The sequence below is a fragment of the Penicillium malachiteum genome (genome assembly GCF_028827825.1).
Source record: "Penicillium malachiteum strain IBT 17515 chromosome Unknown utg000005l:1.0-9002435.0:326005.0-9005861.0, whole genome shotgun sequence".
Lineage (NCBI taxonomy): Eukaryota > Fungi > Ascomycota > Eurotiomycetes > Eurotiales > Aspergillaceae > Penicillium > Penicillium malachiteum.
Genome location: NW_026643099.1, coordinates 2855234 through 2879311, shown reverse-complemented (window position 1 = coordinate 2879311; position 24078 = coordinate 2855234). Strand labels below are relative to the sequence as shown.

At 45.2% G+C, this 24078-nt stretch overlaps 9 protein-coding genes across 9 annotated transcripts; 7 read left to right on the top strand and 2 right to left on the bottom strand.

Moving 5' to 3' along the window:
- Positions 1-3262: 3262 nt before the first annotated feature.
- Positions 3263-4923, top strand: N7483_011077 (MFS transporter; the record flags this gene model as incomplete). Its single annotated transcript, XM_057094504.1, has 4 exons — positions 3263-3468; positions 3544-3927; positions 3988-4739; positions 4790-4923. The coding sequence occupies 4 exons, from the start codon at positions 3263-3265 to the stop codon at positions 4921-4923; spliced, it is 1476 nt and encodes a 491-aa protein (XP_056940475.1).
- A 528-nt stretch (positions 4924-5451) lies between these two features.
- On the top strand, positions 5452-6300 carry N7483_011076 (putative 2-hydroxychromene-2-carboxylate isomerase; the record flags this gene model as incomplete). The annotated part of the gene is made up of 5 exons (XM_057094503.1): positions 5452-5526; positions 5589-5688; positions 5762-5913; positions 5954-6046; positions 6097-6300. 5 exons carry the CDS (start codon positions 5452-5454, stop codon positions 6298-6300), a joined length of 624 nt encoding a protein of 207 aa, XP_056940474.1.
- A 182-nt stretch (positions 6301-6482) lies between these two features.
- Positions 6483-7280, bottom strand: N7483_011075 (SDR family NAD(P)-dependent oxidoreductase; the record flags this gene model as incomplete). Its single annotated transcript, XM_057094502.1, has 1 exon — positions 6483-7280. The coding sequence occupies one exon, from the start codon at positions 7278-7280 to the stop codon at positions 6483-6485; it is 798 nt and encodes a 265-aa protein (XP_056940473.1).
- Positions 7281-8711: 1431 nt separating this feature from the next.
- Positions 8712-12338, top strand: N7483_011074 (Glycoside hydrolase superfamily; the record flags this gene model as incomplete). Its single annotated transcript, XM_057094501.1, has 7 exons — positions 8712-9031; positions 9091-9197; positions 9312-9635; positions 9813-11464; positions 11541-11815; positions 11899-12064; positions 12120-12338. The coding sequence occupies 7 exons, from the start codon at positions 8712-8714 to the stop codon at positions 12336-12338; spliced, it is 3063 nt and encodes a 1020-aa protein (XP_056940472.1).
- A 415-nt stretch (positions 12339-12753) lies between these two features.
- N7483_011073 (uncharacterized protein) lies at positions 12754-14289 on the top strand (the record flags this gene model as incomplete). The annotated part of the gene is made up of 2 exons (XM_057094500.1): positions 12754-13294; positions 13439-14289. 2 exons carry the CDS (start codon positions 12754-12756, stop codon positions 14287-14289), a joined length of 1392 nt encoding a protein of 463 aa, XP_056940471.1.
- A 2523-nt stretch (positions 14290-16812) lies between these two features.
- N7483_011072 (transcription factor domain-containing protein) lies at positions 16813-19651 on the top strand (the record flags this gene model as incomplete). The annotated part of the gene is made up of 8 exons (XM_057094499.1): positions 16813-16893; positions 16949-17031; positions 17086-18042; positions 18095-18303; positions 18356-18488; positions 18548-18775; positions 18834-18989; positions 19042-19651. The coding sequence occupies 8 exons, from the start codon at positions 16813-16815 to the stop codon at positions 19649-19651; spliced, it is 2457 nt and encodes an 818-aa protein (XP_056940470.1).
- Positions 19652-20164: 513 nt separating this feature from the next.
- On the top strand, positions 20165-21111 carry N7483_011071 (pyrroline-5-carboxylate reductase; the record flags this gene model as incomplete). Its single annotated transcript, XM_057094498.1, has 2 exons — positions 20165-20204; positions 20267-21111. The coding sequence occupies 2 exons, from the start codon at positions 20165-20167 to the stop codon at positions 21109-21111; spliced, it is 885 nt and encodes a 294-aa protein (XP_056940469.1).
- Positions 21112-21272: 161 nt separating this feature from the next.
- Positions 21273-22547, bottom strand: N7483_011070 (uncharacterized protein; the record flags this gene model as incomplete). The annotated part of the gene is made up of 1 exon (XM_057094497.1): positions 21273-22547. One exon carries the CDS (start codon positions 22545-22547, stop codon positions 21273-21275), a length of 1275 nt encoding a protein of 424 aa, XP_056940468.1.
- Positions 22548-23164: 617 nt separating this feature from the next.
- On the top strand, positions 23165-23980 carry N7483_011069 (uncharacterized protein; the record flags this gene model as incomplete). The annotated part of the gene is made up of 1 exon (XM_057094496.1): positions 23165-23980. The coding sequence occupies one exon, from the start codon at positions 23165-23167 to the stop codon at positions 23978-23980; it is 816 nt and encodes a 271-aa protein (XP_056940467.1).
- Between the last annotated feature and the right edge of the window lie 98 nt (positions 23981-24078).

The following is a 24078-nucleotide window of genomic DNA, read 5'->3' as shown; positions in this document are numbered from 1 at the left end:
CCCAGTTAAAGGGAGTATTGGTCTCTTGACAACGACGCTTGCAGCATATGCATTCTAAAGCGGATATGGACCGCTGATCTGCCGATGTCGGAAACCTGAGGCAGGAATGCATCTATAAGGACCATTTGCGGACCAGACACATTATTATGACTCTCGCTTTTAACTAAATTGATTTGGTGCAATTTTGAGATATTTGGATCAAATTATATTTATAAAGAAGACTTGTGTCGAAAATCTACTGCGATCAATCAACCATAAGGGGTTAGGGAGGTGGTTCCAACTTCCAACAGCATTTATCCACTGAAATTTCACCCACTGGTCTCCATGGAAGAATTTACCAATTCCCCGCCAATTTTGGAGGATGCCGACGACGGCTTACAGAGAATAGAGGAACTTGAAAGTGTCGGGACCAGTGTGGTCTATCAGCTGATCTGCAGCATATATCGCTTTTACCTATCACATGTGTTTATTTCTTTCTTCTCCTTCCCCAAAACACTCCACCCAGCAGAAGGGAAGTGAGAGGGGTGTCTATCTACATGATGCAGGGTGAGTACTAACAGCCAGCCCACTATCGTGGTATCGAGGAGTTTGACCCAGAGTACCCAGGTAGGGTCTTCATTCCACAATGGGCAGTATACCAATGGATTAAACATCCAGATGTCACGGCATAGTACTATTGATGCTTTGCCAGATCGCCAATATAAAGGACCTTTTATCATAACTTCCAGTGGATTCCCAACTCCTGTTCACGGTATTGCTAACAAATACAATTTCAAACAGGAAGCCTGGGAAGAGTACTTAATTCTTGATTATTCGATAATATAGGAAACTACCCATCCCACAGATGGCAGGAACGAGCATTTGCGTACGGCCATCACGACAAAATATCAATTGAGACAAAAAAGCAATTAATTTGGAAGGAAGAAGAAAGTGTCCTCTGGGCTGCACAGTACTATACAGCAGACCGCGCAGATGAATCCAATACCTGAGTGGTAGCCAGTTTGAAACTATGGTCATTCTGTGTGATCTTCAGCACCAGAATAGCCCATGAAATATGTGCTAGGTGCTTGCAGAGTTCGCGAGAACCTTGGAACCCATTTAGCCACAACTTGAATCAGAGCGGCGATACGAGGCCGCACATACCGCTCATTCTCAGTGGGTCTACGCCAGTCATTTGAATTCTGAAGCAATGATATCCCGTTCAAGTTCAAGTTCTCAACGGTGTCAAAAACATATGATTTCTGTGGGGCGAAGAGATTGCCCAAGAATCAGGATGCACGAACCCCCTTCAGAGCAAAACATCAACTTAAATGCCCAGGTGTGAATTTCACCGCTACTAGTATTGCTATCAGACAATCACTGGCACATCTACAGACTTCAAGTGCAATCGAGCGCCCCACAGCAAGCTTCGGCGGTTTGGCGTGCTCATTTGGTATGATCAACTCACAACCAGGACTAAATAAAATCCGAGGCACCGGGGCTTCGTGAATGAATATCGAGTGGTATGCAACTTATGTGTCACGAAGTACTCGATCTGGAAATTGAGTTTAAGAAGTCGAATGTCTTACTTTCACTGCAGACACGGACGAAGTTGACGTTACAACTTGAATTCTTTACAAAATCCCATCTGAGAATGCAAAGAAGAGGCCGTACTGAGAGCGCTCGATACAGTTTGAACTGGGTCCACTTCCATACAAACATTTCCAACTTGGCGGACAGAAAATATTGGTACTGCGAATATGAACCATACAGAGCACTTAATGACATGGGTCATCTGCCTGCCCACTCCTAGAGCTATGTGCTTGATCTGATCTGTGCTGAGAACCAATCAAATCTTCAGGGTTCCAAAGTGACAAGGTGATAAGGTGATGTACTCCTGTGCGCTGCATGAAGCGGTGAACTACAAAAGCAAACATCGCTAGTTATCGACTGATTGGAGAATACCCGCACCTGGCCAAATGGCTGTCGCAAAGTACTCTGTACTATGTACGCACACGATAACACATTGGGCACATTTGATGATCACTTCCTAGGTCATGGCCAGAGAGGGCTGATTCGCGCCGCGGTGAAGCATGAGTGGATATTCAAGTGAGGGGTCGAAAACCCAGAAAGCTGGTTTGAATGATGCGATCAAGATGGGAGAAATGCAATCGTTTTTTGGACCAATTACATGTAAAAGGTTGGTTTCTGAAGTACGATTCTTCAAGAGATGCATGATTTGGAATAGATATTCCACATTATGCATGCAGAGCACCTTGAAAATGATTTTGGATCTGTTCCCATGTTGAATGACCGATTGATTTCTTTTGACAGTATTATCATACCTGCCAACGGAGGAAATTATTTAACATGGCTCAATCCCATCAACTTCGTGCCTAAGGCGGTCACAAGAATGGATCTGGCAACTTTGGATGAGATATTGATGAAAAATTGTTTGCCTGTCAACTGAAGAACTTGAGTTTTAAGGTCCACCAAGGTGCTTTAGATCTACCTTAGATCTACCCAATTCCTGCATCTTGGGGGTACACGAGTCAGTTCAGCCGCAGCTTATCCCTGCTGAAGATCGCCGAGTACAAGGATGTTCCCGGTCATCCTAATTTTTTTTTCTTTTTCGATTATGCAGCCAGCTTTTCTTTACCACGGGTTCTTCCTTTTTAATATAGAATATTTCTTTCTCATTGACAATTGTTGACTTGGTGAACCCTGATCTCAACAAATTGTTGTTTAATAATCGAATATTCCATTCCTCGGTGTCGTGGTAGATGTGGATCCAATCGGAATCTCAGCGGAAGTTTGTTGAATAATCAAATATTCTGACATCTAGTGGCTGACTGAAAAAGTATCGATACCATGGAATCTGACACCTCTCAAAGTTCAAACCAAGATGCATGTTATGCAAGCCAGCTCGCCCTTCGGCTTTCAAGTTTATGACCTCGGGATCTGAATTGCTTTTTCGATTTCTCAGCAAGGGGGGAAAATCATATTAATAGTCAACATGATCACTTGTCGTACAGATGTCGTAGCACGAGTTAGTATTCCATACACAATGTTCACAGTCAGGCGCACGAGCTTCCAACCTTAAGTCATTCAAGTTAAGGCTCGTAGCACGGTATTCTGGGTACTTTGAGATCAATAGGTGAGAACGCCAATTCAGGTGGAGGTTTGATCCCGATCGTGTACAACAAGAGAGTCTGAGAAAACTAAAGGTTGAATCATCCGAATTCATCTAAACCCAGACGATATATGGGACACAACATACAAGATGTCAGAACGTGATGATGAGCCCGAACTCGACAAGGAGTCTTTCAGCTGTGAAACCCCCGATCTGGAGGGAGGTCTAGCAGAGAAACAAGATGTATCGAAGCACGATGAATGGAACTGGGACGAAGATCCTAGTAATCCGTACAACTGGCCAACAAGAGTGAAGATCCAACAGGTCGTGATGATTGGAGCTCTCGCATTCACTACGTGAGTGAAACTGAAGCTGATAAAATCAAATACAGCTGAATATGGACATATGGAATAAACTAACAGCATCCATAGCTCGATGGGAGTTTCGATCCTTACACCAGCCCATACTGATTTCATGGAGCAGTTCAATGTCAGCAGTACCGTTGCCATTCTGCCTCTATCTCTGTATGTCCTTGCTCTAGGCCTCGGTCCAGTGGTTGGAGGTCCTCTCTCTGAGACAGTTGGACGCTTGCCCGTATTTGTCGGCACGACTATAGTCGGAGGTCTCTTTACTTTGGGAATTGGATTTTGCAAATCATTCCCAGGAATTTGCATTCTCCGATTCCTAGCTGGATTTTGTCTTGCGCCATCACTGGCAATCTCCGCTGGTACAATCAATGAAACTTTCAAGCAAGAACACCGAGCGATCCCAACGACCATATTCATCTTGATGCCCTTTTTAGGGCCAGGTTTAGGGTCAGACTTCCACTATGCTCCCAACATTGCCCCTCATTATGTTTACTAACGTTATTGCAGACCTGTTATTGGGAGTTTTGTTGTGAACCGAAAAAGTTGGCCCTGGACACAATGGACTCTATTGTTCTTCCTCATCTTTACTATGATCACCATGCTAGGATCTCGAGAGACCTTTCACCCCATGATCAAACGTCAGCGCAGCAAAGAACTAGGTATTGAACCACTCCCATCTCAACCACTTTCATCCAAGATCCAGCTCTTCGCAACGGTCGCGCTTCTCCGCCCGGTCCAAATGCTTTTCACAGAGCCCATTGTGGCTTTCACCTGCTTATATATTGCATGTGAATTCGCTACTCTGTTTTCATTCTTTGCGGCCATCCCTCTCGTGTTCTCAGAGCTATATGGATTCGGTCTAGAGGATTCCGGCCTCGTTTTTCTGGCTATAGTGGTTGGGTGTCTGCTCGGTGTTGTCACAGTATTGGCATGCGACGTCTTCATCTATCAGAAAAAAGCAGCACAGTTGAAAGGTCAACCTATGCCTCCAGAATTCCGTCTCTACCCAGCTCTAATCGGGAGTATTGGGTTACCAGTTGGGTTGTTTTGGTTTGCCTGGACAGCCAAAGCTAGCATTTCGTGGGCCAGTCCTACCGTCGCCATTATGGTATTTGCTTGGGGAAATCTGTGTGTCTTCGTTACTACGTCACAGTATATTGTTGACACCTATCATGGGATGACTGTGGCTAGTGCTTTCAGTGCGAATAGTCTGGCCAGATATGTACTCGCAGCTGCCTTTCCACTGTTTACAATCCAAAGTAAGTCAGTTTTGAATTTTGGGAAAGCATTTATATTAACGCTTTGCTAGTGTATACGAATCTCGGTGTCGGCTGGGCGTCGAGCCTGCTTGGGTTTATAGCACTTGGATTGTTGCCCGTGCCTTGGGTCTTTTTCCTATCAGGGAAGAAATTAAGATCCATGAGTAAATTTCAAATGGCATAATCTGGGTGTTGGGATAAATACAGACGCTTCATTTGTCTGGTCTCTCTTCAAATGCATGTTTAAAAGTTTCAAGAATGTTATGAACTTATGAAGGAAGCATTGAACATATTAGTATGGGTTGGCTGCATGATCTCGGGAACTTTGAAGCTAGTAACCACCTACTAATAATGATCATTATTATGAACTTGAATTGATACGTTAATATGACCTTGAAATTTTCTATGTATGTGGGTAACTTAAAGTGTTGCCTAGGTGGTTTTCATAGTAACGCGGCATCTCTAGTACTGGGAATCCGGGATTGCCCCTGGAATTGTTGGTGGATCTCCTGAATCCACGGGAAGCGACTCAACAACTTAAATCTCTCCGATCCCCGAGATATTGAGAAACCAGCATTTGAGTCATTGTCAATTGTTGGGAACTTGAATCCTTCACAATGATGCATAATCAAAAAATAAAAGAAAGAATTATAAGAAGAGCCTGGTATGCTGAATTTGTATAGCAATCAAAAACAACTCAAAATTCATCATCATGGCAACTCCACGCATCACACTGTTCTTTGACCTTGTCAGCCCTTTCAGTTATATCGCATTCCATATTTTGAAGGTCAGTGAAGGATTGAATTAGGAATTTTGACACCCTAGCTGATCAATGTTATCAATTGACAGAACTGCCCCGTCTTCTCAAAGTGTCAAATCGACTACATTCCTGTAGGAATACGAGATTTGTTTCAAAAATGCCAGAATAGCCCACCCATCACTGTGAAAAGTAAGTAAACTGGAGCTTATCCATCATTAGCGGACCTGTTTACCTCTGAAACTGAGCTAAGAAAAATTTAAAGACAAGGCCCAATGGATTAACCGTGAAAGACTGTACTGGTCTCGCCGATTCGGTGTTCCAATGTCCGATGCTATCCCTGAGGGATTCCCAGCTCCGACAAGTGATATCCAGACTGCGCTGTGTCTCATTGGACAAGAGTGCCCAGAGAAACTGGTGGAAATCACTGAAAAGGTCTACCAAATTTTCTGGGCAGAGGAGAGATACCAAGATCGTTACTCGTGAGAGATTTATGGCCGTGATAGAGAGTCAACTGGGCCAAGAGACCGCGGAACGTATCAAGAACAAGGTATGTGTGAAACCAACACAGATTGGTGATTTATGCTAAGTCTTTGTTAGTTGGAGAACTCGGATGCAAGCGAGGTCTTGCTCAGCGGTACACAGCGAGCCTTTGACAATGGAGCCTTTGGGTTGCCGTGGTTTGAATGTGTCAATACCGAAGGTAGCATGGAAGGTTTCTGGGGTATAGATCACTTGGGCCGTTTGGCCGACTTCTTGAAGCTTGATACCAGTTTGGATCAAGGATTCCGAACTTTACTCTAATCGTGAATGAGGAATTTGAGAAGATAGCGCAAGAATAGACCGCTTTGAATTGAGATGAATGATAATTCCTTATATGGTACACAAACAACTCAGATGAAACATTCAAAGGCTTCCGACAGTAGAACTTTCTCATCGAGAATGAGTTCATGGTCTGGCAAAAATTTGCCGTCAAACACGGACCACTACTTCAGTAGTCTTCCACCATCAGTCAAGATCGTCTGTCCAGTAATGAATCGGTCCTTCATAAGATACAGGTATGACTCGGCTGTATCCTCCGGGCGGCCCACAGTGCCCAACACTGTCGAATCCTTAAAAAGCTGGTATGTAGCATTCCTGACTGCCTCATCTCCATACCCCATAGACTGCAAAAGCTCAGTATCTATAGCACCGGGTGCCACCACGTTAATTCTCAATGGTGCCAGCGACATTGCAAGCGTCCGCGCCGTTGCATCTATCGCTCCAATTGCTCCGATCGCAGTAGCGAATGCTGGTGATGGTTTGTGCAACAGAGATCCAGTAGTGAGCGTGATGCTAGCTTGTGGTCCATCTTCCATGTATTGAGGTGCATGCTTCGCCAGCATCAAAACACCTGCGAGTCGTGGACTTCCAGCTGCGGCTTGCTCTGGGGTGAATTCAGATAGAGGCGGAAGTGCACCGGGACCACCAGCTGTGTTGACTATGTGGTCGATTTTCTTGTCGTCCTTGGTTGCGAATTCAAGGAGTGAGGTGATATTCGGTTCCATGGTCGGAATGTCATACAAGTCGCATGCTTGACCGGAGACAGAGGATGAAAGTTCAGGGTAGGCCTCGCGGAGACGGGATACCGCTTTCTCAACCTTTTCAGAATTTGATGAGGCGATAACAACTGAAGCGCCGTACTCTAGTGCTCCCTCGGCGACAGAAAAGCCAATGCCAGATGTCCCACCGAGAATGAGGATTCGAGACCCGGCCAACTTGTTGAACTTGAGTTGAGCAGGCATGGTTGATTGTTCAGATGCGATTATCGGAATAATATGAGACTTTTCAGCAAGCACAATGATACTTTTTCACTGCTAACAATGATATCAGTGGGCACGACCATCCAAGAGCCCTTTATAATACCTCTCACTTTTCCATACCTATGTGGATGTTAAAAGCGACATGACGGAGATAGGCGGACATAAGATCATATCGGGATTCGGGAGTACTGTAGGCGGATTTAGGAATGTCATTATCATTCAAAAATCGTATGTGAATTAGTGGATGATGGCAAGAAGTTATCTCGAGATTTTCAAGTTGATAGTGACTTAGAGAGATTATCTCGGATTCAAGTTACCCTCGTGTAGTATGGCGGGTACTACCTACCCTCCTCCGGTCTGAGAAATTGTATACAGTCAACCTAAATCCCAGTAACAAAGATCTTGTTTACTACTACTTTTAGAATTAGCCTCTATTTCCTATCTAGAAAGGTGGTAAATAACTATAGAATATATATCTCTTTCTTACTACTATAGTGTTAATTAATATAAGCCCTAATTAAGCTGTTACTGAAAACTTGAACTTAAACTTGAAGTATCTAAAATATATGGTTTAGGCCTTGATAGGGTGTTGTAGTTAGTAAATAACCTTGGAAGCCTTGGCTCTATGCTCTATACGTTTGCCTTTAGATAAAGCTAACTGGTGGGTTGGGTGTTATTTTAGGCGGTGAGGAAACTTGAAAAACTACTACAACCTAAGTTGTAAAAGAGGGCTATATCCTAAAATTCAGAATTTCTCAGTCATTCAATCCCACATATTGGGCAGTAATTTAGGCGGAAGCAATAATTTTCAAAGATCTTATACTACATCCATATAACCTTAGAAATTTCCAATGAAATTTAATCTTACCATTATAATACTAGTAATCTAAATTCTGCCGGTTTAAAAAGTTGAAATTGAATTTTGTCGCGAGGGTGGCCGCTAATCGCCGCCGTACACGTTCGCCGGCCGAGCCGGCCCGGGGCGAGATATGTAACAAGCATTGGCCAAGACCAAGGTGTTTACCGGAACCGCCTTTCCGCTAAATTCATAAGGTCATGAAAGAAATGCCGCTTTTTTGGTCCGGTCTGTTATACAGAGTTGATTTGCGTGTTAATATTTAGCCGAATATAGTATGTACTATATGCTAGGCTAGTTCTGGTAGTTCATAATCCCCTATAATATAGTATGTATTAATGCATAATTTGGAGGTTAGCTAGTACTGCTCTAAAGACCGCATATGTACCCCTATAGCGTCTATATTGGCATATCAGTTTCTTTGTTTCCTTTAATTTTTATTTCTTTTGCTGAAATTTGCTTCCCTCCCTATTCCTGAACTCTATTCAGCTTCCACTTATTGTGCTTGTTGATAATATACTTGCTCATAAGGCGCATAAGCGCATCCACCAAGCACTATGTTCCTAGGCGTGCCTTTTACGCTGCTCCTCTACATAGGACTTCTCCCCTCTGTTATTGCAGATATCACTTGCAGCGCAATAGTACCATGTGCTATCGGTTGCTGTGGTGAATATGGAGTCTGTGGTATGGGGCCCGATTACTGTGGTGCCGATGTGTGTATCAACAACTGTGACGCCAAAGCCGAGTGCAACCCAGGAGGCTGGGCCTCAGAATATGTGAATGCAACTATTTGTCCCCTCGATGTCTGCTGTAGCCAGTATGGTTTCTGTGGCAGGACTGAGGAATTCTGTGGAAACAAAGCTGTCACAGCCCCTTCGTGTGACGCTAGTACCTAATCAATCACCCGGGTGATTGGGTACTCGCTGCAACTCGGAGCTGCGATGGCATGGCACCATACTCTGTTCCCCAGGGAGTCTACTCCCATATCTACTTTGCTTTCGGCAGTATCGATCCAGATACCTTTAAAGTTATCCCTGCTGAAAGTAGCGATGAGGAACTCTATGCAGGGCTAGCAGCCCTCTAGTTACGTGATCCGGATCAAGAACTATGGTTGTCAATCGGTGGCTGGGACTTCTCAGACAGCGACTAGCCGACAGCTACTACCTTCTCTGATCTTGCTGCTGCGGATACCAGTACACAAACTACCTTTTTTAAGTCTTTGATCAACTTCATAAGCACCTATGGTTTCACAGGAGTGGATATTGACTGGGAGTATCCCGTTGCCAGTGACCGTAACAGTCGCGCGGAAGACTTTAAGAACTATCCTACCTTCCTGGCTAGCTTGAAGAAGGCTTTGTCTGATTACAAATACAGTCTATCCATCACATTGCCAACTAGCTACTGGTATTTGCAAAACTTTGATCTCACTGCTATTGAGCCTTCGGTGGATTGGTTTAACGTTATGAGCTATAACCTATATGGTATATAGGATATAACTGACGTATGGACTGGACCCTATTTGGACGCTCACACAAACTTGACCGATATTAAATCGGCCCTTGATCTGCTATGGGGAGTCAACATCATATCGTCCAAGGTGACTCTTGGCATGGCCTTCTACGGCCGTAGTTACACCCTTTAAAGCTCCTCATGCTCAGAGCCAGGCTGTCAATATCTCTCCGCCGGTACCATGGGCAACTGTAGCCAATCTGTAGGAATCTTGTTTAACAGCAAGATTGAGGCTTTGATCAGCGACCAGAACCTCACCTCTACTCTATACAAAGATGCTGCGGTAAAGACAGTTACCTGGGATGGCGATCAGTGGGTCTCTTACGACGACGAGGAGACTTGGAAGCTGAAGGCTGATTATGCTAAATTTGTCTGCATTAGGGGCGTGATGGTATGGTCAATCGATAAGGATGACGATATGCATAGCTACTCTAATGGACTTGCCGCTACGCTTAGGAACACGGTCAATCTCAATAGCTCTGATACAGCGTCTACAGGTCTGGTCGTTGACACAGTCGAAACGACCACCGAATACAGGCAAGACAATTACTGTCGTTTCATTAATTGTGGCGAAACCTGCCCGAGTGGTTTCTCGGAGATAACCCGGGAAGATAACAAGAAGCAGCTTATGCTGGACTCAGCCGAGTGTGTGACAGGAAGCAAACAGACGCAGACGCTGTGCTGTCCGACGTTGAGCACACTGCCTACCTGCCAATGGCGTGGCTTTAATGGTGGAAAGTGTAAGGGAGGCTGTGACAGTGGTGAGGCTGAAGTCGGTACGAACACTGCCGGCTGTCGTTCAGGGTATCAGTCGGCATGTTGCACTATCGTCGATTCTATAGAGCCTTGGTCGGAGTGTGCGTGGATCTCCGCTTGTGAGTCTGATGATACATGTCCTTCTGGCTACGATAAATTTGTCGTTGGCTCACGCCAAGGCTGGGGTGGACGGAAGAAGTGCAGCGGTTCTAAGAACTACAACTATTGCTGCAAAACCTCGATCCCTGATGCCTTCACTAACTGTGCCTGGACTGGTCGTGAATTGCAAGGTACCAGCTCTATTTATTGCAGCGACGCTTGTCCATCCGGCGCCATTCGCATCGTGGAGGAATCTTTCTCGATCTCAACCACTTCTGTGCCTCTTACGAACCCGGATGCGAAGACGGCTGGCTGTGTGTATGGCAATGAGGCTTATTGTTGCAACGGTACGGCCAAAGTCGTGAATACACAAAGTTCAAGCGATGAGCTTACTGGAATCGTATATAAGTTCGACTTTTATTTGAAGAAATGGCTTGCAAATCCCACCTGTTCAGCCTCAGATAATGAATACGTTGCCACTTTTGGCAGGCGAGATCTGTACGAGCGAGCATCATTGTCTACCTCGAAGAGTACTAATGACCAATATTTGCTATTTACTATGCTCGTGGGATATGTCGTTACTTGGCTTACCTCCTCATCTCCGGATCCAGCATTGACAAAGATCTGGACCGATGACATGTCTGCTGCTGGTTATGCAGCTGAGGCGGCCAATCTTACAATTATGAGAGACTTAACGTACGGATATGGAGACCCCTGGACTGGCACACCGGTCTATCCAGCCAACACGATGGTTTCACAGATGCTATGCGATATTGCTGAGTCTCAAGCTGGCATAGAAAGTCTGGCTGTTGCAAACGATATTCTATATGAATTGCCCTTATCTTCATCTATAAGCAAGCGTATGCTAGATGGCATTAGCGATAATGCACGATCTGCCAATAGGCTTCGACCCACAATCCTCACCGTTTTGAATGGGATCAATAGTGTAAGTCATCGCATTCTTCTTTTGCGGCCTATCCCCAACTTGTGTAAATCTGAATATAACGATTCATTTCTTATAGGGAGATCTAACCTTCCACTACGGACGTTGGGTCTCGACAGATACTTTGCGAGATGGTGTCCCGGAAGTCATTCTTGAACTGGCATTTTGGATCGGGCCGACCCCTGGCGTGGCACCAACTCCAGAGAATCTCTCTACATATGGTGATTCAGAAGATACCATCCAGACCGACCGTTGGGTCGCCATCCACATCCATATTCCACGCGACGGTAATACTTTCCAAAGTAACACAACTGAGGCTAGAGGTGTTTTCCCAAGAATTTCAGCGATAGGAGTGTATCATAGACTCATAGTCAGACACTCCACCAAATAAGGGCCCAAGCTCCACGAGCCGAATTCCGATTCTCGTCGTCTTATAGGGGAAATGCCAATTCAGGGAGCATACAGAACTATAATGCGCGAGCTCAAGCACTGAGTTGCGTACCCGGTAGACGTTGGGCAATTGGTATCGACTCCACGGCAGATCTCCAATATGCAAAGAACCACCAACTCCCAGTCGTGTATGCCCAAGCGCTCAATGATTTTGTAAGTATCATTCTTGGTTGTACAGAGGATGCAAGAGCTAATTTTATACCACTAGGGTATTTGGCTTGCTAGAGAAGGAATCCTCTTAAACTCCAGATTAGGACTCATTTGGCATCAAGTTGGCGGGATGGTGCCCGAGGATGGACCTGGGTGGAATGTGATACCTCCCAGGGGTAATACCGGCTACAGTCCCACTAGCAACACATTTACTGTGAACTGGGACAGTGCGGGTAACACTGTAAATATCCGAGGCTCGACATCGTCTTATACATAAAAGTCGTGTACCAAGATGTAGGGGAGAGAAGCTTAAAAAGTTGACTACTGTCAAAAGATTCGTCAGCTACCGCCTTTTCCAAGGTTGAATTGACAGTATATGTTGGACAGTGAATTAGACTGTGATCGATACATCAATACAATTTGTAATATTATATATTGTGTGATAGTAACTATGCTCAGTGCTGTGCTGTGCTACAGGACGTTAATCATTTGCCAAGTACTTAAAAAACTCGCTTTACAGAAGGAGCTAGCCAACGATACAATAGATTACGTATAAAAGAATGTCCGCCCCGCCTGTCTTCCTTTTTTTCTCTCCTCTTCCCTATCTCCCTTTACCCCTCTTCTGCTGTCTATGAACTTCCTCTTTCTTCCTATCATATGTATCCGCACCCTCTACTTTATGCTTACACGCAATGGCATATACAAAATTTCACCACCCTCAGCCGGACTTTGAAAAACCGATCTTCTGTGATATAGATGGTTCATCTTTATACGAAGCTCCCTATGGATCTTTGCTTACCTCAATCATCCAGCGCAATGACGTGACAGCTTTGTATTCATATAATAATAGCCCGAACTCACGTCTCTTTTTGCAAAGCTACGATTCAGAGCGTCAAGATCCTTTCAGTGTTGCTTTGGGCTGCCGTAGCTTCGATGTGCTACGTGCTTTGATTAGTATCTACATTTCAGACCCATCGATGACCGAGCCACTACAAACATATACCAACCGCTGTGGGCTCTCTCTGATTCATCGAACTTGCTCTGCCGGGGAACAGGACATGGTGGAATGGTTGATAAACCATGAGCCACCACTGGGTTCGTTACACGATCGAGATCCCACTGGCATGGGCTGGACGCCTTTATTATACGCTGCTGAGGCGCTGGGAATAGCAGGTGATCTTATCTTAGATGCTGATGTTGAAGAGGCTCCTGCTATTGCTAGAAAGAAAGCAAGTAAGAATCGAGAGCGTCTTGAGACTTTTATCCATTGACTACTTGACAATGGTTGCTCAATCGCTGAGTCTAATACCTTTGAGAGAAATCACGACGATGGTCTGCGAGGAAAATCAGACGATGTGTTAAGAAGGGAGTTTACAGTTCTAGGCCAGGCGATTCCTTACGCCAGCTACGGAATGGTCTCGCGTCTTATTACTAAGGAAAGTGATGTTCACACTCCTCAGACTTGGTCTAGCCAGAACACAGGCATTGAACTTGGGCAAAATGTGACACCGCTGCATATTGCATCCTTGTTCTGGAATTTAGACGGCATACAAGCGCTTATAGATCACCGCGGTGATGTTGGGCTAGAATTTATGGCTTCTAAAGCTGATGATGATGGCCGACTTCCACTCCACTGGGCTTTTACTTGTATCAGGGACAATCGTGAAGAAAAGGATAATTTGGATGAGATTATCTCACGTATGACGAGCACTATGAGAATTCTGCTTGACGCAAAGCCAGACACGATCAACACACGAGACCATCACGGCTCTACAGTTTTCCACTATGCGGCCCGCCTGAACCTTATGGGACATGAGGTTCTTTCTCGAGCTATTCAAAAGCTTCTAGATGCCCTGCCATCTCTCGATACCTTGAATGTCCGAAATCATCGAGGCGCAACAGCTGTTGGGGATATGTTACAGCCTTTTACATCCCCTGCTGGCACTCTAGAACAGATAATGGGCCCGATTTTGACCCTCCTGGCGAATGGGGCTGATGCACACTTATGCGACAATAAGGGACGCAATGTTCTCCATAGGCTTTGCATGTCTACCTGGAAACAGCCCCTCACGGCTGGCATACTAGGCCGCCTTCTTGAATTTGTGGATATCAATGACACTGATGTCGACGGCCGTACTGCCCTGGACTATCTAGTGAGCAAGCCGAATCGTATTGACGCTGCTCATTACCTTAGAACACGGGCTGCCGATGCCACGGGAAGTTACTAGAAGGGAGCCATTCCTGTTCAAAAGCATTTCAAAGCGATTTTCTTGAGCAGTAGCATGCCGAAGCAGCATGTAATCAGCTAGTTTCTTGATAGCTTTAATGAATATCCATTTTGCACCTCAGTCGATATCCTCCATGTTAAGCCCAGATTTCGGGGTAAACAACCTTAGAAGATATAAACCTGAAGCCTATTTTTAAAGTGCTAGTTTAGTTTGCAATAGGTTTATTCAAATTCTACTTCGTTTAAGATATCTGGATAAAATCCCAAGGTCGGTTTTTATAAGTCTTGATTATCGAGTTCGAATGCTCAACAGTTGCTTCTATTGAGCATATTTTAGTCCTACCTCCTTCTTCGTCAAAGGGATGGACTTACTCTGCCGAAGAAATGATGCCTCGGGAATATACCACCTGAATCCCAAGTCCCTTATTATCAGGTTTAGCTCATTTCGAAAAATTTTGTTTCCTTCTTTGTTTTCATACACACTTTATCTGAATTCTCATGTTTCAGTGTTCGGTCTCATGTTCGGTCCTTGTTATCACTGCCTATCCGACCTTTTAAACCACCCTTGGTCCGTTATTTCACTACGGAGTAGACCTCAGGCTCTTAATGGTACGGTCTGGCCCTAACCTCCAGGACCGCAGACTGCCAAGCTGTTATATAGTTCGATACATGTAAGCAACAACCAAACCTAGGAATATCGAACTTAAGAGATAGCACGATTAAGAGATATATACTCACCTGCATGTTTAGATACGGTATTTGGAGTCAAATACCGTGTGGAATACTGACCAGGTGTCCACGGGTAGTAAGATGATATTCTTCGATATTACCTCGGTACCATAGGTAGTATTCGTTTGGGTTTTTAATCAACTACCGTATTTATTGAAATAAAGTATTCGAAAAATGTTCACCTTGGCCACTGGGAGAAAACCTGGGCAAACATTTGACGCGTCACGCGATAATAAACCACATTAGACTCTTATAGATATGAATAGGAGAGGAAAGATTAATAGACTAAATATCCTAGAGGTAAAAACAACTTAATGAATAAATCTCTAAGTACACTGGTTTAATTAAAGTAAAAAAAAAGAAATATTTCTTTTATGCTGAAAAGGTTAAATATGGCTAAACCTTTGGAGCGGCTCAATATATGGATCGAGCCTCATTCTTAATCAGCCCTCCCTAGATCCTAGCAGTGACATATCAAGTTTGACTTCACTTAACCTATTTACCTGAAAGGTTTTCATATTTCCACCCTCCACCTTCAAGTTCTTCTTCTTCCAAGTTCCCACTATAAATTTCCAGCTTCTGCCTTCCAAATTCTTCATCTTCAAATTTGGCTTGTTCGAGGTCAATAACCATGACTTTGCCGCCGTCGCAATTCTCATCATTGCAAAACAAGAAGTTGTCCAATTTTTGGTCCCAATAGACGGCTCCACATATGGATAGCTTGTTGAATGCTGTTTCAAGATGCACTTTCAATGTTTCCTCTTCGATAAAGAGCTCCCTGTTGCGAGCAATGGCATATAAGGTCACCCCTTTCGACCTTTGAAAGTATGATCGCCGGAAGCCTATTGAAGATCCCTTCACCAAAGAAGTATGGATTCACTTTGCCTTGGAGGATCTCCAACTTTTGGTAGGCTTGTACTTCCTGTCGAAATTCTTCCTCCCATCCTTCCTTTTGTTGTTTGACAATAAGTGTTTACGGAAGATTATCAACTGCTTCAATATTGATTTGATAGACTCCACGGTCGGGACAAAGCTGCTCGATTTCAATTGCAGTTACGAACTTATTGCCATGATAGAGTGTCTAATGCGGTGTGAGGTTGGTATTGTTTCTGCTTTAGGGTTGGAAACTCATTCTTACCTGAAAATCTTTGCTTTCAAGGCGGAAGTACATTGTGCTCAGTTGTTACGAAATGCGAGGGAGAGAAGGTGAATATTATAAGGGCAGAATGGACGGAGTGATGGATAACTAGTAATTAGTATATAAATGATTACCAACTTCAAAAAATCGTTGTGACATTGATCATTAAAAAGGGGCCTTAGAACCTTCGAAACTTGAAAATATCACGTTTCATGATATAAATGACATAGTAGTTTTCTTTCAAGTTCCCAGCTCTAATCCAATGTTGTCAGTTCAATGTTGATATTTAGCATACCGACTACACCCCCTCTAGCTATGCAAAGTTGAAACTCGAAAAGTCACAGCATAGTACTATGGAATCTCACTATACGGCTCTCTGCCAGCGAAATTCTCTTGTTTCGTTATTCTCGGATAACCTTGTATTCCATTCCTGAAACATAAAGTTCATATTTTCGTGGGATAATCATCAGTGGAATTTGCCGCTATACGCTGACTTCTTAACCTGTTGAACGGTTGCTCGCTTAAGCGGTTATCCCCGTGGGGTCATCCACCACGCTTCAAATCCTATGACGATCACCTGGGCATCCGACAGCATAGTCTGCTCCTCTCTCTCTTTCATTGATATTACCTTCTGCATATTATAAATAATTCATCGCTATGGTGGGGCCACCGAAAGGCCCAAACAAGAGGAAATATGTTACTACTGCCTGCGACACCTGTCGAGAGGGCAAGGTGAAGGTCGGAAACCGGTTTCCATACCAAGCAGGAAAAGAAATGAGACTGACTAGAACAGTGTGATGGAGTTCGTCCCTCTTGCTCCAATTGTCTTCATAAAATGAGGCCGTGCAATTATCAGATTGGCACTGACAAGAGAAAGTATATGCATCTATCGAAATTCTTCACCTAAGCACTTTACTGATTCATCGGTAGAATATCTCTCAAATTGGTCGTCGATTTACTTGTCAATCGAATCGATAACCTTTACCAATTTATAAGTGATAATGACCTCGCACCTCCGCCCATGTTTGGTGCCGATGAAGCGGCTTTAAAAGATACTCTGCAAAATCTACAGCTTCACGAGATCCAGAGGGCCTTGGAGGATATTGCCACAAGAGACAGAAGACCATCTAGTCAAAGCCAACAAGACCCCATGAGAAACATTTTTCCAAGTGAAGCCCTCGATCTGGAATATACAGAAATCAAAAACCTGGATTCTGTTACGAATATGCTGACTGAACCTTTTCTGCTCGTGGAGGGTGAAGATTCTCCTTCTGATAGTCTCTCTTCAGCTCCCGTACCCTCTGGTGAACTACTCACACAAGATACCATTGAAGAGACAGTTCTTTCACATGATTTCATTGATTATACAAGCATACCTGAGAATCAGGGAGTGATCCCCACGAATCTGCCCGTTGAAGTCAACGATAGTCCTGGCCATGTCCAACATGTCTCACCGGAAATCACTGCTCGAACAAACATGAATGAAAAGCCCATCGATCTTTCTAAGCCGGAGCTCCAGCATAATGATGGCTTGGAAGATCTTGTCCATAAGTTATCCGATCGTATGGGAAGTCTCCAAATTGGCTCAGACGGGCAGTTTAGGTACTATGGACCCACGTCCCACTTCAACCTGCTACGGATGCCCACGCCTGATAATATGACCATTCACCGAACTGTGAGAAAGGATGGAAGAGATTATCTCATTCGTATGGGAATTGATCAGGAAGTACCCCGAGATATGGAGGAACATCTGACGAATCTCTTTTTCACATGGCACGGGCCATCCGTTGATGTTGTGGATCGAAACATGTATGAGGTGGCGAAGCAGCAATGGCAAGAGCACATAGAAGACACGCCTTACTATTCAGAGGCCCTGACAAGTGCAATGTGAGTTTAGATATTCGAATATATTCCGGGCGATATTAACTCTCGCATCTAGGTGTTGTCTTGGCGCTGCTTTTGAGGCTCGATACCATCCCACTTTCATCACATACCCTAAATCCCTTTCAGACTTTTTCGCCGATCGAGCGAAGACAATCCTTGAGATCGAGCTTGATTCTCCTACCGTGGCAACCGTGCAGGCAATGGTTGTTCTTAGTGGGCATGATATTGGTTGCCGCCGGGATGCCAGGGGCTGGCTCTATAGCGGTATTTCGCCCTGGTCGAAAATTCTTACTATACTTATACTGACCTGGGACAGGCATGGCAATGCGTCTTGCATTCGATCTAGGGTTGCATCTGGATATGACACCTTACGTCGCGAATGGATCAATCAGTCAAGCAGAAGCAGACCTGCGGAGCATGGTATTCTGGGGAGCCTATACTTTGGACCAGTATGTTGGCACCAAGTTCATCTTCATTGACAATCGCTGAAACATTCTACCCATTATAGTCATTGGGGATATCTTCTTGGCCGCCCATTCCGAACCAATCTGGAAGATGTTACTGTTCAAAAGCCCGGTCTTAACGCTAAGCGGATCGAAGCTCAGCGGTGGTGTCCTTACGGCTTACCTTATGCTACTTCATTCCCTGCAGGTCTATCGATCCCCCTGTTTGCTTCTTTATTGAGCCTACATAGAGTCATACTTTCCGAGATAATGACACCTCTCAGTCATGTTCTGTAAGATATCCCTGATGACGTCGTCGTGCCCTGATCGTCGCTAACACTAGGTTTCCAGATATGGATCGTCTCGGACTTCCAAAGAAGAGCTCCAAAGACTGAATGTAGAGGTAACAGACAAGCTTCTTTATTGGAAAGAGAACCTACCAGTCCCCCTCAAATTTACCATCGACGACTACAAGATTCCTCCTCTACCTCATGTACTACTTCTTCAGTATGAAAATATCTCCCATCCTTTGTAAAGTATGATCTAACAAATTATATAGTATGCACTACCACCAAGCCATAATCCATGCCCATCGTCCTTGGATGTCAAAAAGTTCAATCCAACCACAACCCCAACAAGGCCCGGGCCACGCCCATGCAAGACTGATGTGTATCGAATCCGCCACATCCATCGCACAGCTTCTCCGAATATACGAGAAATACTACACCTTCCAACGAATAAACGTCCAAGCCGTTACGATTACCTGCTCAGCGGCTCTGATGCTCATCTTCGCAAAGGCTATCCATAACAGTGTCCAAGATGATCAAGCTACATTGAGCAATCTCAATATCTGTTTTCGAGCATTGGAGGAATTCGGTTCCTCGTGGGAAAGTGCAAAACGCGCGCAGGGTTTTCTTCTTCATATGCAGAGACTCTGGGATACAAGGGTTCGGCTTTATAATAGCAGTAAGCGCTTGGGATCTCAATCACAGGACATCTCCCATCCAGAAACACCGGCCTCAAAGCGATCGCGCAATTCCTTTACTCACTTGGCCGGAGGAAATAATGGTCATATTTATGGAAATACCGGCGTTCATATTACAGAGTCAGATTGTGAAGGGCTTGATTTTTTATGGGCTGCCACTATGGGTACTATGCCTCCAACTTGAAGTACTCAGTAGTACTTCAAGAGTAGGGAGAGGGATGAGATAAGGCCATGGTCCTTTACCTTCGAATATTGGAGATTTGATCTCTCGTATAGTTATTAGTGTCAACTCATGATGGCCAAATCATTTTAATTCTTGCCATGTACTAAATACCGGCCTATATCCTCTCTCCTCCGACAACTCACTGGTAGATCACCCATCTACGACCATTCATTTAACAAGCCCGTCTCTCAGCTTGGAATGGTTTCGAGGACTCCTAGTATGAAATTCCGAATGCAACTTACTGCTCATCTATATGAACTTGTTTCATGCCTCTTGGCTAGTGATATGCGGATATAGGCGCAAGGGATCTGCAGAAGCTAGGTAGCCGGCTATACTTACCGAAGAGTCGGATGCCCGCCCCGATACAACAAGCCTATAGCTTGGGAATCCCCACCATCGCGCATCTCATTCTGAATCTCATAATTTCTCAATTCTCTAGTTCAACAATATTTGACATCGAAAGTATTTATCAAGATGGCAACTCCAGGAAAAACCGTCGCATTCATTGGATGTGGTAAGAAACCTCCCAGTGAGCACTGAATCGATTGACCTCTTCTAACAAGTTGCCATGAATAGGAAACATGGGAGGAGCAATCCTTACCGGAATCCTCGAGGCAGCGTTTACCAGCTCTGAAACCACAGAATCACGTCCAATTGCCCGCTTCATCGCATGCACCAAGAGCGCAGGCTCAGCCGAGCGACTCCAATCATCTCTCCGTGAGGAACATAAACCACATGTGAAGGTTGTCTCGGACAAGATCATCGAATCCATGAACGAAGCCGATGTCCTCGTGCTTGGATTCAAACCATTTATGGCGGACGATGTGCTAAGTATGCGGGGTGTGCGAGAGGCATTGGCGGAGAAGTTGGTGATTAGTCTCTTGGCGGGACAGCCACCAGAGAACCTTGTTCAAATTATTCAAAGCACATCCGAGACTGGGAAAACTGGGGATGATTTGCCGGTTGTCGTGCAGGTTATTCCGAATATGGGGGCGCAGTTTCGTCAATCTATGAGTATTATTCGGATACCGCAGACGCCGCTATCTGCTGAAATGAAGGAGATTGTGGAATGGATGTTCAATCAAGTCGGTTGGATTAAGTATCTGCCTGAGAGTCAGATGGATGCCGGCTCTGTGCTTGTCGGAGCAGCGTTGGCAGCTCTGACTATTCCCGTGGAAGGCATTCTTGATGGATGTGTAGCGGAGGGGATCAAGCGGCCCGATGCGATGGAAATGGTTCTGCATGGTATAAGAGGATTGTCAGCTGCGTTGGAGGCGGGCATTCACCCTGCTGTTCTTCGAGAGAGTATTTCCTCTCCACGCGGATGTACTATCCAAGCTTTATTGGAACTCGAGAGAGCAGGAAGTAGAGCGCAGTATGCAGATGCGATTATCAAGGGAACACAGCATTGGAAGAAATAGAGAATACAAATAAAATAGATAGTACTAGATGGTAGTTGACTTTCAAGTTGGTAGAATAGAAAAATACAGCCAGTGTATATAAAGATTTCGCCTCCGAAAACGTTTAAATCATAAACCTTGTCCATTTACACCGAAGACAGTGATGAGAGAATTCCAGAAACTCAACCCCACATGTCATTATCGTCTTTGACCAAGTCATCCTCCGCCAAGACCCGGAGACCATTAGTCCGCTCTTCACGCTTGCGTTGACGTCTAGTCACGGTTCTTCCAGGAGTAAATGGAGTTACCGGAGTGAAGGGCATGTACGGAGTGTAAGGGGTTGGCATGCCTGTGATGGGCCCATTCTTTTTGACAGGTCGCTCCAGGAAGGTAGTCTTTGTCGCTGGTGCACTTTGCTGAGGATATGCCTCGCGGAATGGCAACGATGATGACTTTGGTTGAATGGGCGAGGAAGATGAGGGAGTAGTGGACAAGGTAAGAGGGGCAGGTGGGCGAGCACGACGAGGAGACATAGCCTGCGCGAGTGGCGGTCCCACACGAGGCGCACTAGGAGGTGGTCCAGGGGTATAGAGGCGTGGCGACATGGGAGGCTGATCTTGACCATATGTCTGAGTCGCATTCACGTTCGGCGAAGGCAAAGGAGATGAGATGCCCAATTTTCGAATGGGAAACCTGGGAGATTTGAGTCTTCCAGCATCGGGATTGGAAGGGGTGGCTGCTTTGGAGCTAAACAGTTTAGACAGGCGGTTGGTATGTCGTGGGCTCTTAGGCGGAACAGGAGGAGCAGCTAGTCCTCCAAGAGAAACCTGTGAAGCAGCCCGATCGGTGAAAGGATTGGTGTATTGGCTATCTGGGGACTGACTGTGCGAATCTGAGCTTCTCACAGAGGCAACATTGATACCAGCCGCCTTTTGTGCATCGTGTTGCATGACTGCCGCATACAGTCGCTCCATCTCATCCTCGGCCTTCTGCCGATCGGATGCAACCACTGATTCATCCACGGTAACCATACTGCCGTTCATAGATGCGTGTGAAGGTCGAACCCCTTTAGGAATGCTACCCCAAGAAGTGAATACGCTGGATCGGCTTGGGCTTGGGAGACTGTGGGTGATAGGAGTGATAGGGCTAGGATCGAGAGATTCGGGATGCTTTGCTGGGTTCAGCATCTGCATCTGCAGAGAGTAGTTCGATGACTGGACAGTACGACGCAGTCGGCGTCCCACAAACAGGACAAGAGCTAAGACAACTGCAACAAATACCACGTATGAGGCCGCGATGCTTCCAATTTGAATTGCCAGTAAAGATGAATCAAGAGGCGGGCGCGGTCCTGCACTTCTCGGGTTGAGATGGGCTACCGCTACTCCAGAAACTGGATTAATCTGCAGGATTAGGATGAAAAGAGCAGGAAGAAAAAAGGAGATGCCCGGAGAAATCATCGCCAGTTCCTATGATCAGGAGGCGAGGGGGGAGAAAAAGCGCTGAAATTTATGTACAATCACGCTTGCCTGATCGACATGCCGGGATGTCGAATCTGGAGAGAACAGGGAGCACATTTTGTTCCCAAGAGAGGGGGAATCATCGTATAAAATCCAGGTCCTCTAGTGTGACGAGGTGCTAAATGGGGGATCAGACTGCATGAGACAAACTGACCGTTCAGAGCCTGTTAATGGCCGCCGATACGCGCCGTGATGCATGGTTGTCACTCGGCGGGAACCAATCAGTGGTAGTAAATAGGTGATGAAGTGATTGAAGGTGATCAGCTTGTCTCCACTCTTGGCATGAACATCTATACATTTTAGAGTACGTATAGAGAGGTGGAGTATATGAGTTCAGCAACGACAAAAAAAAAGTCGAGTTGAAGAGATGAAGAGTTGAGTATACTGTTTAATTGAGATCGAAGATGTGGAGTACTATTAAGCAAGAACACGGTCGCTCTTTCCTCAAGAGGGATTTTCTTCCCCATACAATCAACTCTCACCATGTTCAAGTTTCTCTTCTTTAAATCTATCAGCTCAGCATCGAATACTCTTTCAAACATCATTAACTTCATATAATGGGACATAACGTCTCTGCTATTGCCGGTGTCAAGTCCCCCAACTTCTACGAACAAGGAAACGCCATAAACGAAATCTGGGTCGATAACGTCGAACTTATCTCTCGATTACCCTTTGGAGATTCAGACCTCGGTCAAGCAGGCTGGCCTAAAGGAAACTGGCCCAAGATCCCCTGGCATCAATTCATCATTCCACTCAAACGAGATCTCTCAAACGCACCCATGTCGGACCAAGGAACCTGTACTTGTTCGATCGGCTATCCGGAGACCGGGTTGGACAGCATGTACAGAAGCTGGAACATCTGGTATGCTCAAATTTGGGCGGCATTTTTGCTCTTGCTCGCCATGTTTGCGTGGTTCACACTTTATCGTTTCCTCTCATGGGACAATTTCTGCGAGTCGTTGAACGATCTCATGCCTTCAAACCTGAGAACGCCCAAACCGATACCTCAAATTCCTCTTAATATCAGGTCTCATCGTCAAGCAGCTCTTTTATTTGGGCGCTGGTATTTCATGAGAGCAGTGCCTCTTATGGTTATCGGGTCGATTCTCTTGTTCTTTGCCTCGCCTGCGGCGGCTCTCTATGTCGGAAACTTCCCGATCAACTTCGCATATCGAGCTCTTGTGGAAATGGTATACTGGATGAACGTAACTTGCGTTCTCGGATGCGCTGTCATATTTTATCGATACAAAAAAGCTTTTGAGTCCAGGGAGAGGATCAATGCCATTGAGATCGTACCCGTCCTTCCTCCTCAAACTGTAACAGTGGCCCTAGTGGGAGTTATTCAAGTGCCCGATGTTGCATACCAGTCGTGATTGGTGCCTCTAGAGTAGGACAGATCTTGGGTCCTGAATTGATGAAGGATATACGTTTCAGGGTTTGGTATACACTCTTTGGCACTCGTGATTTGGTC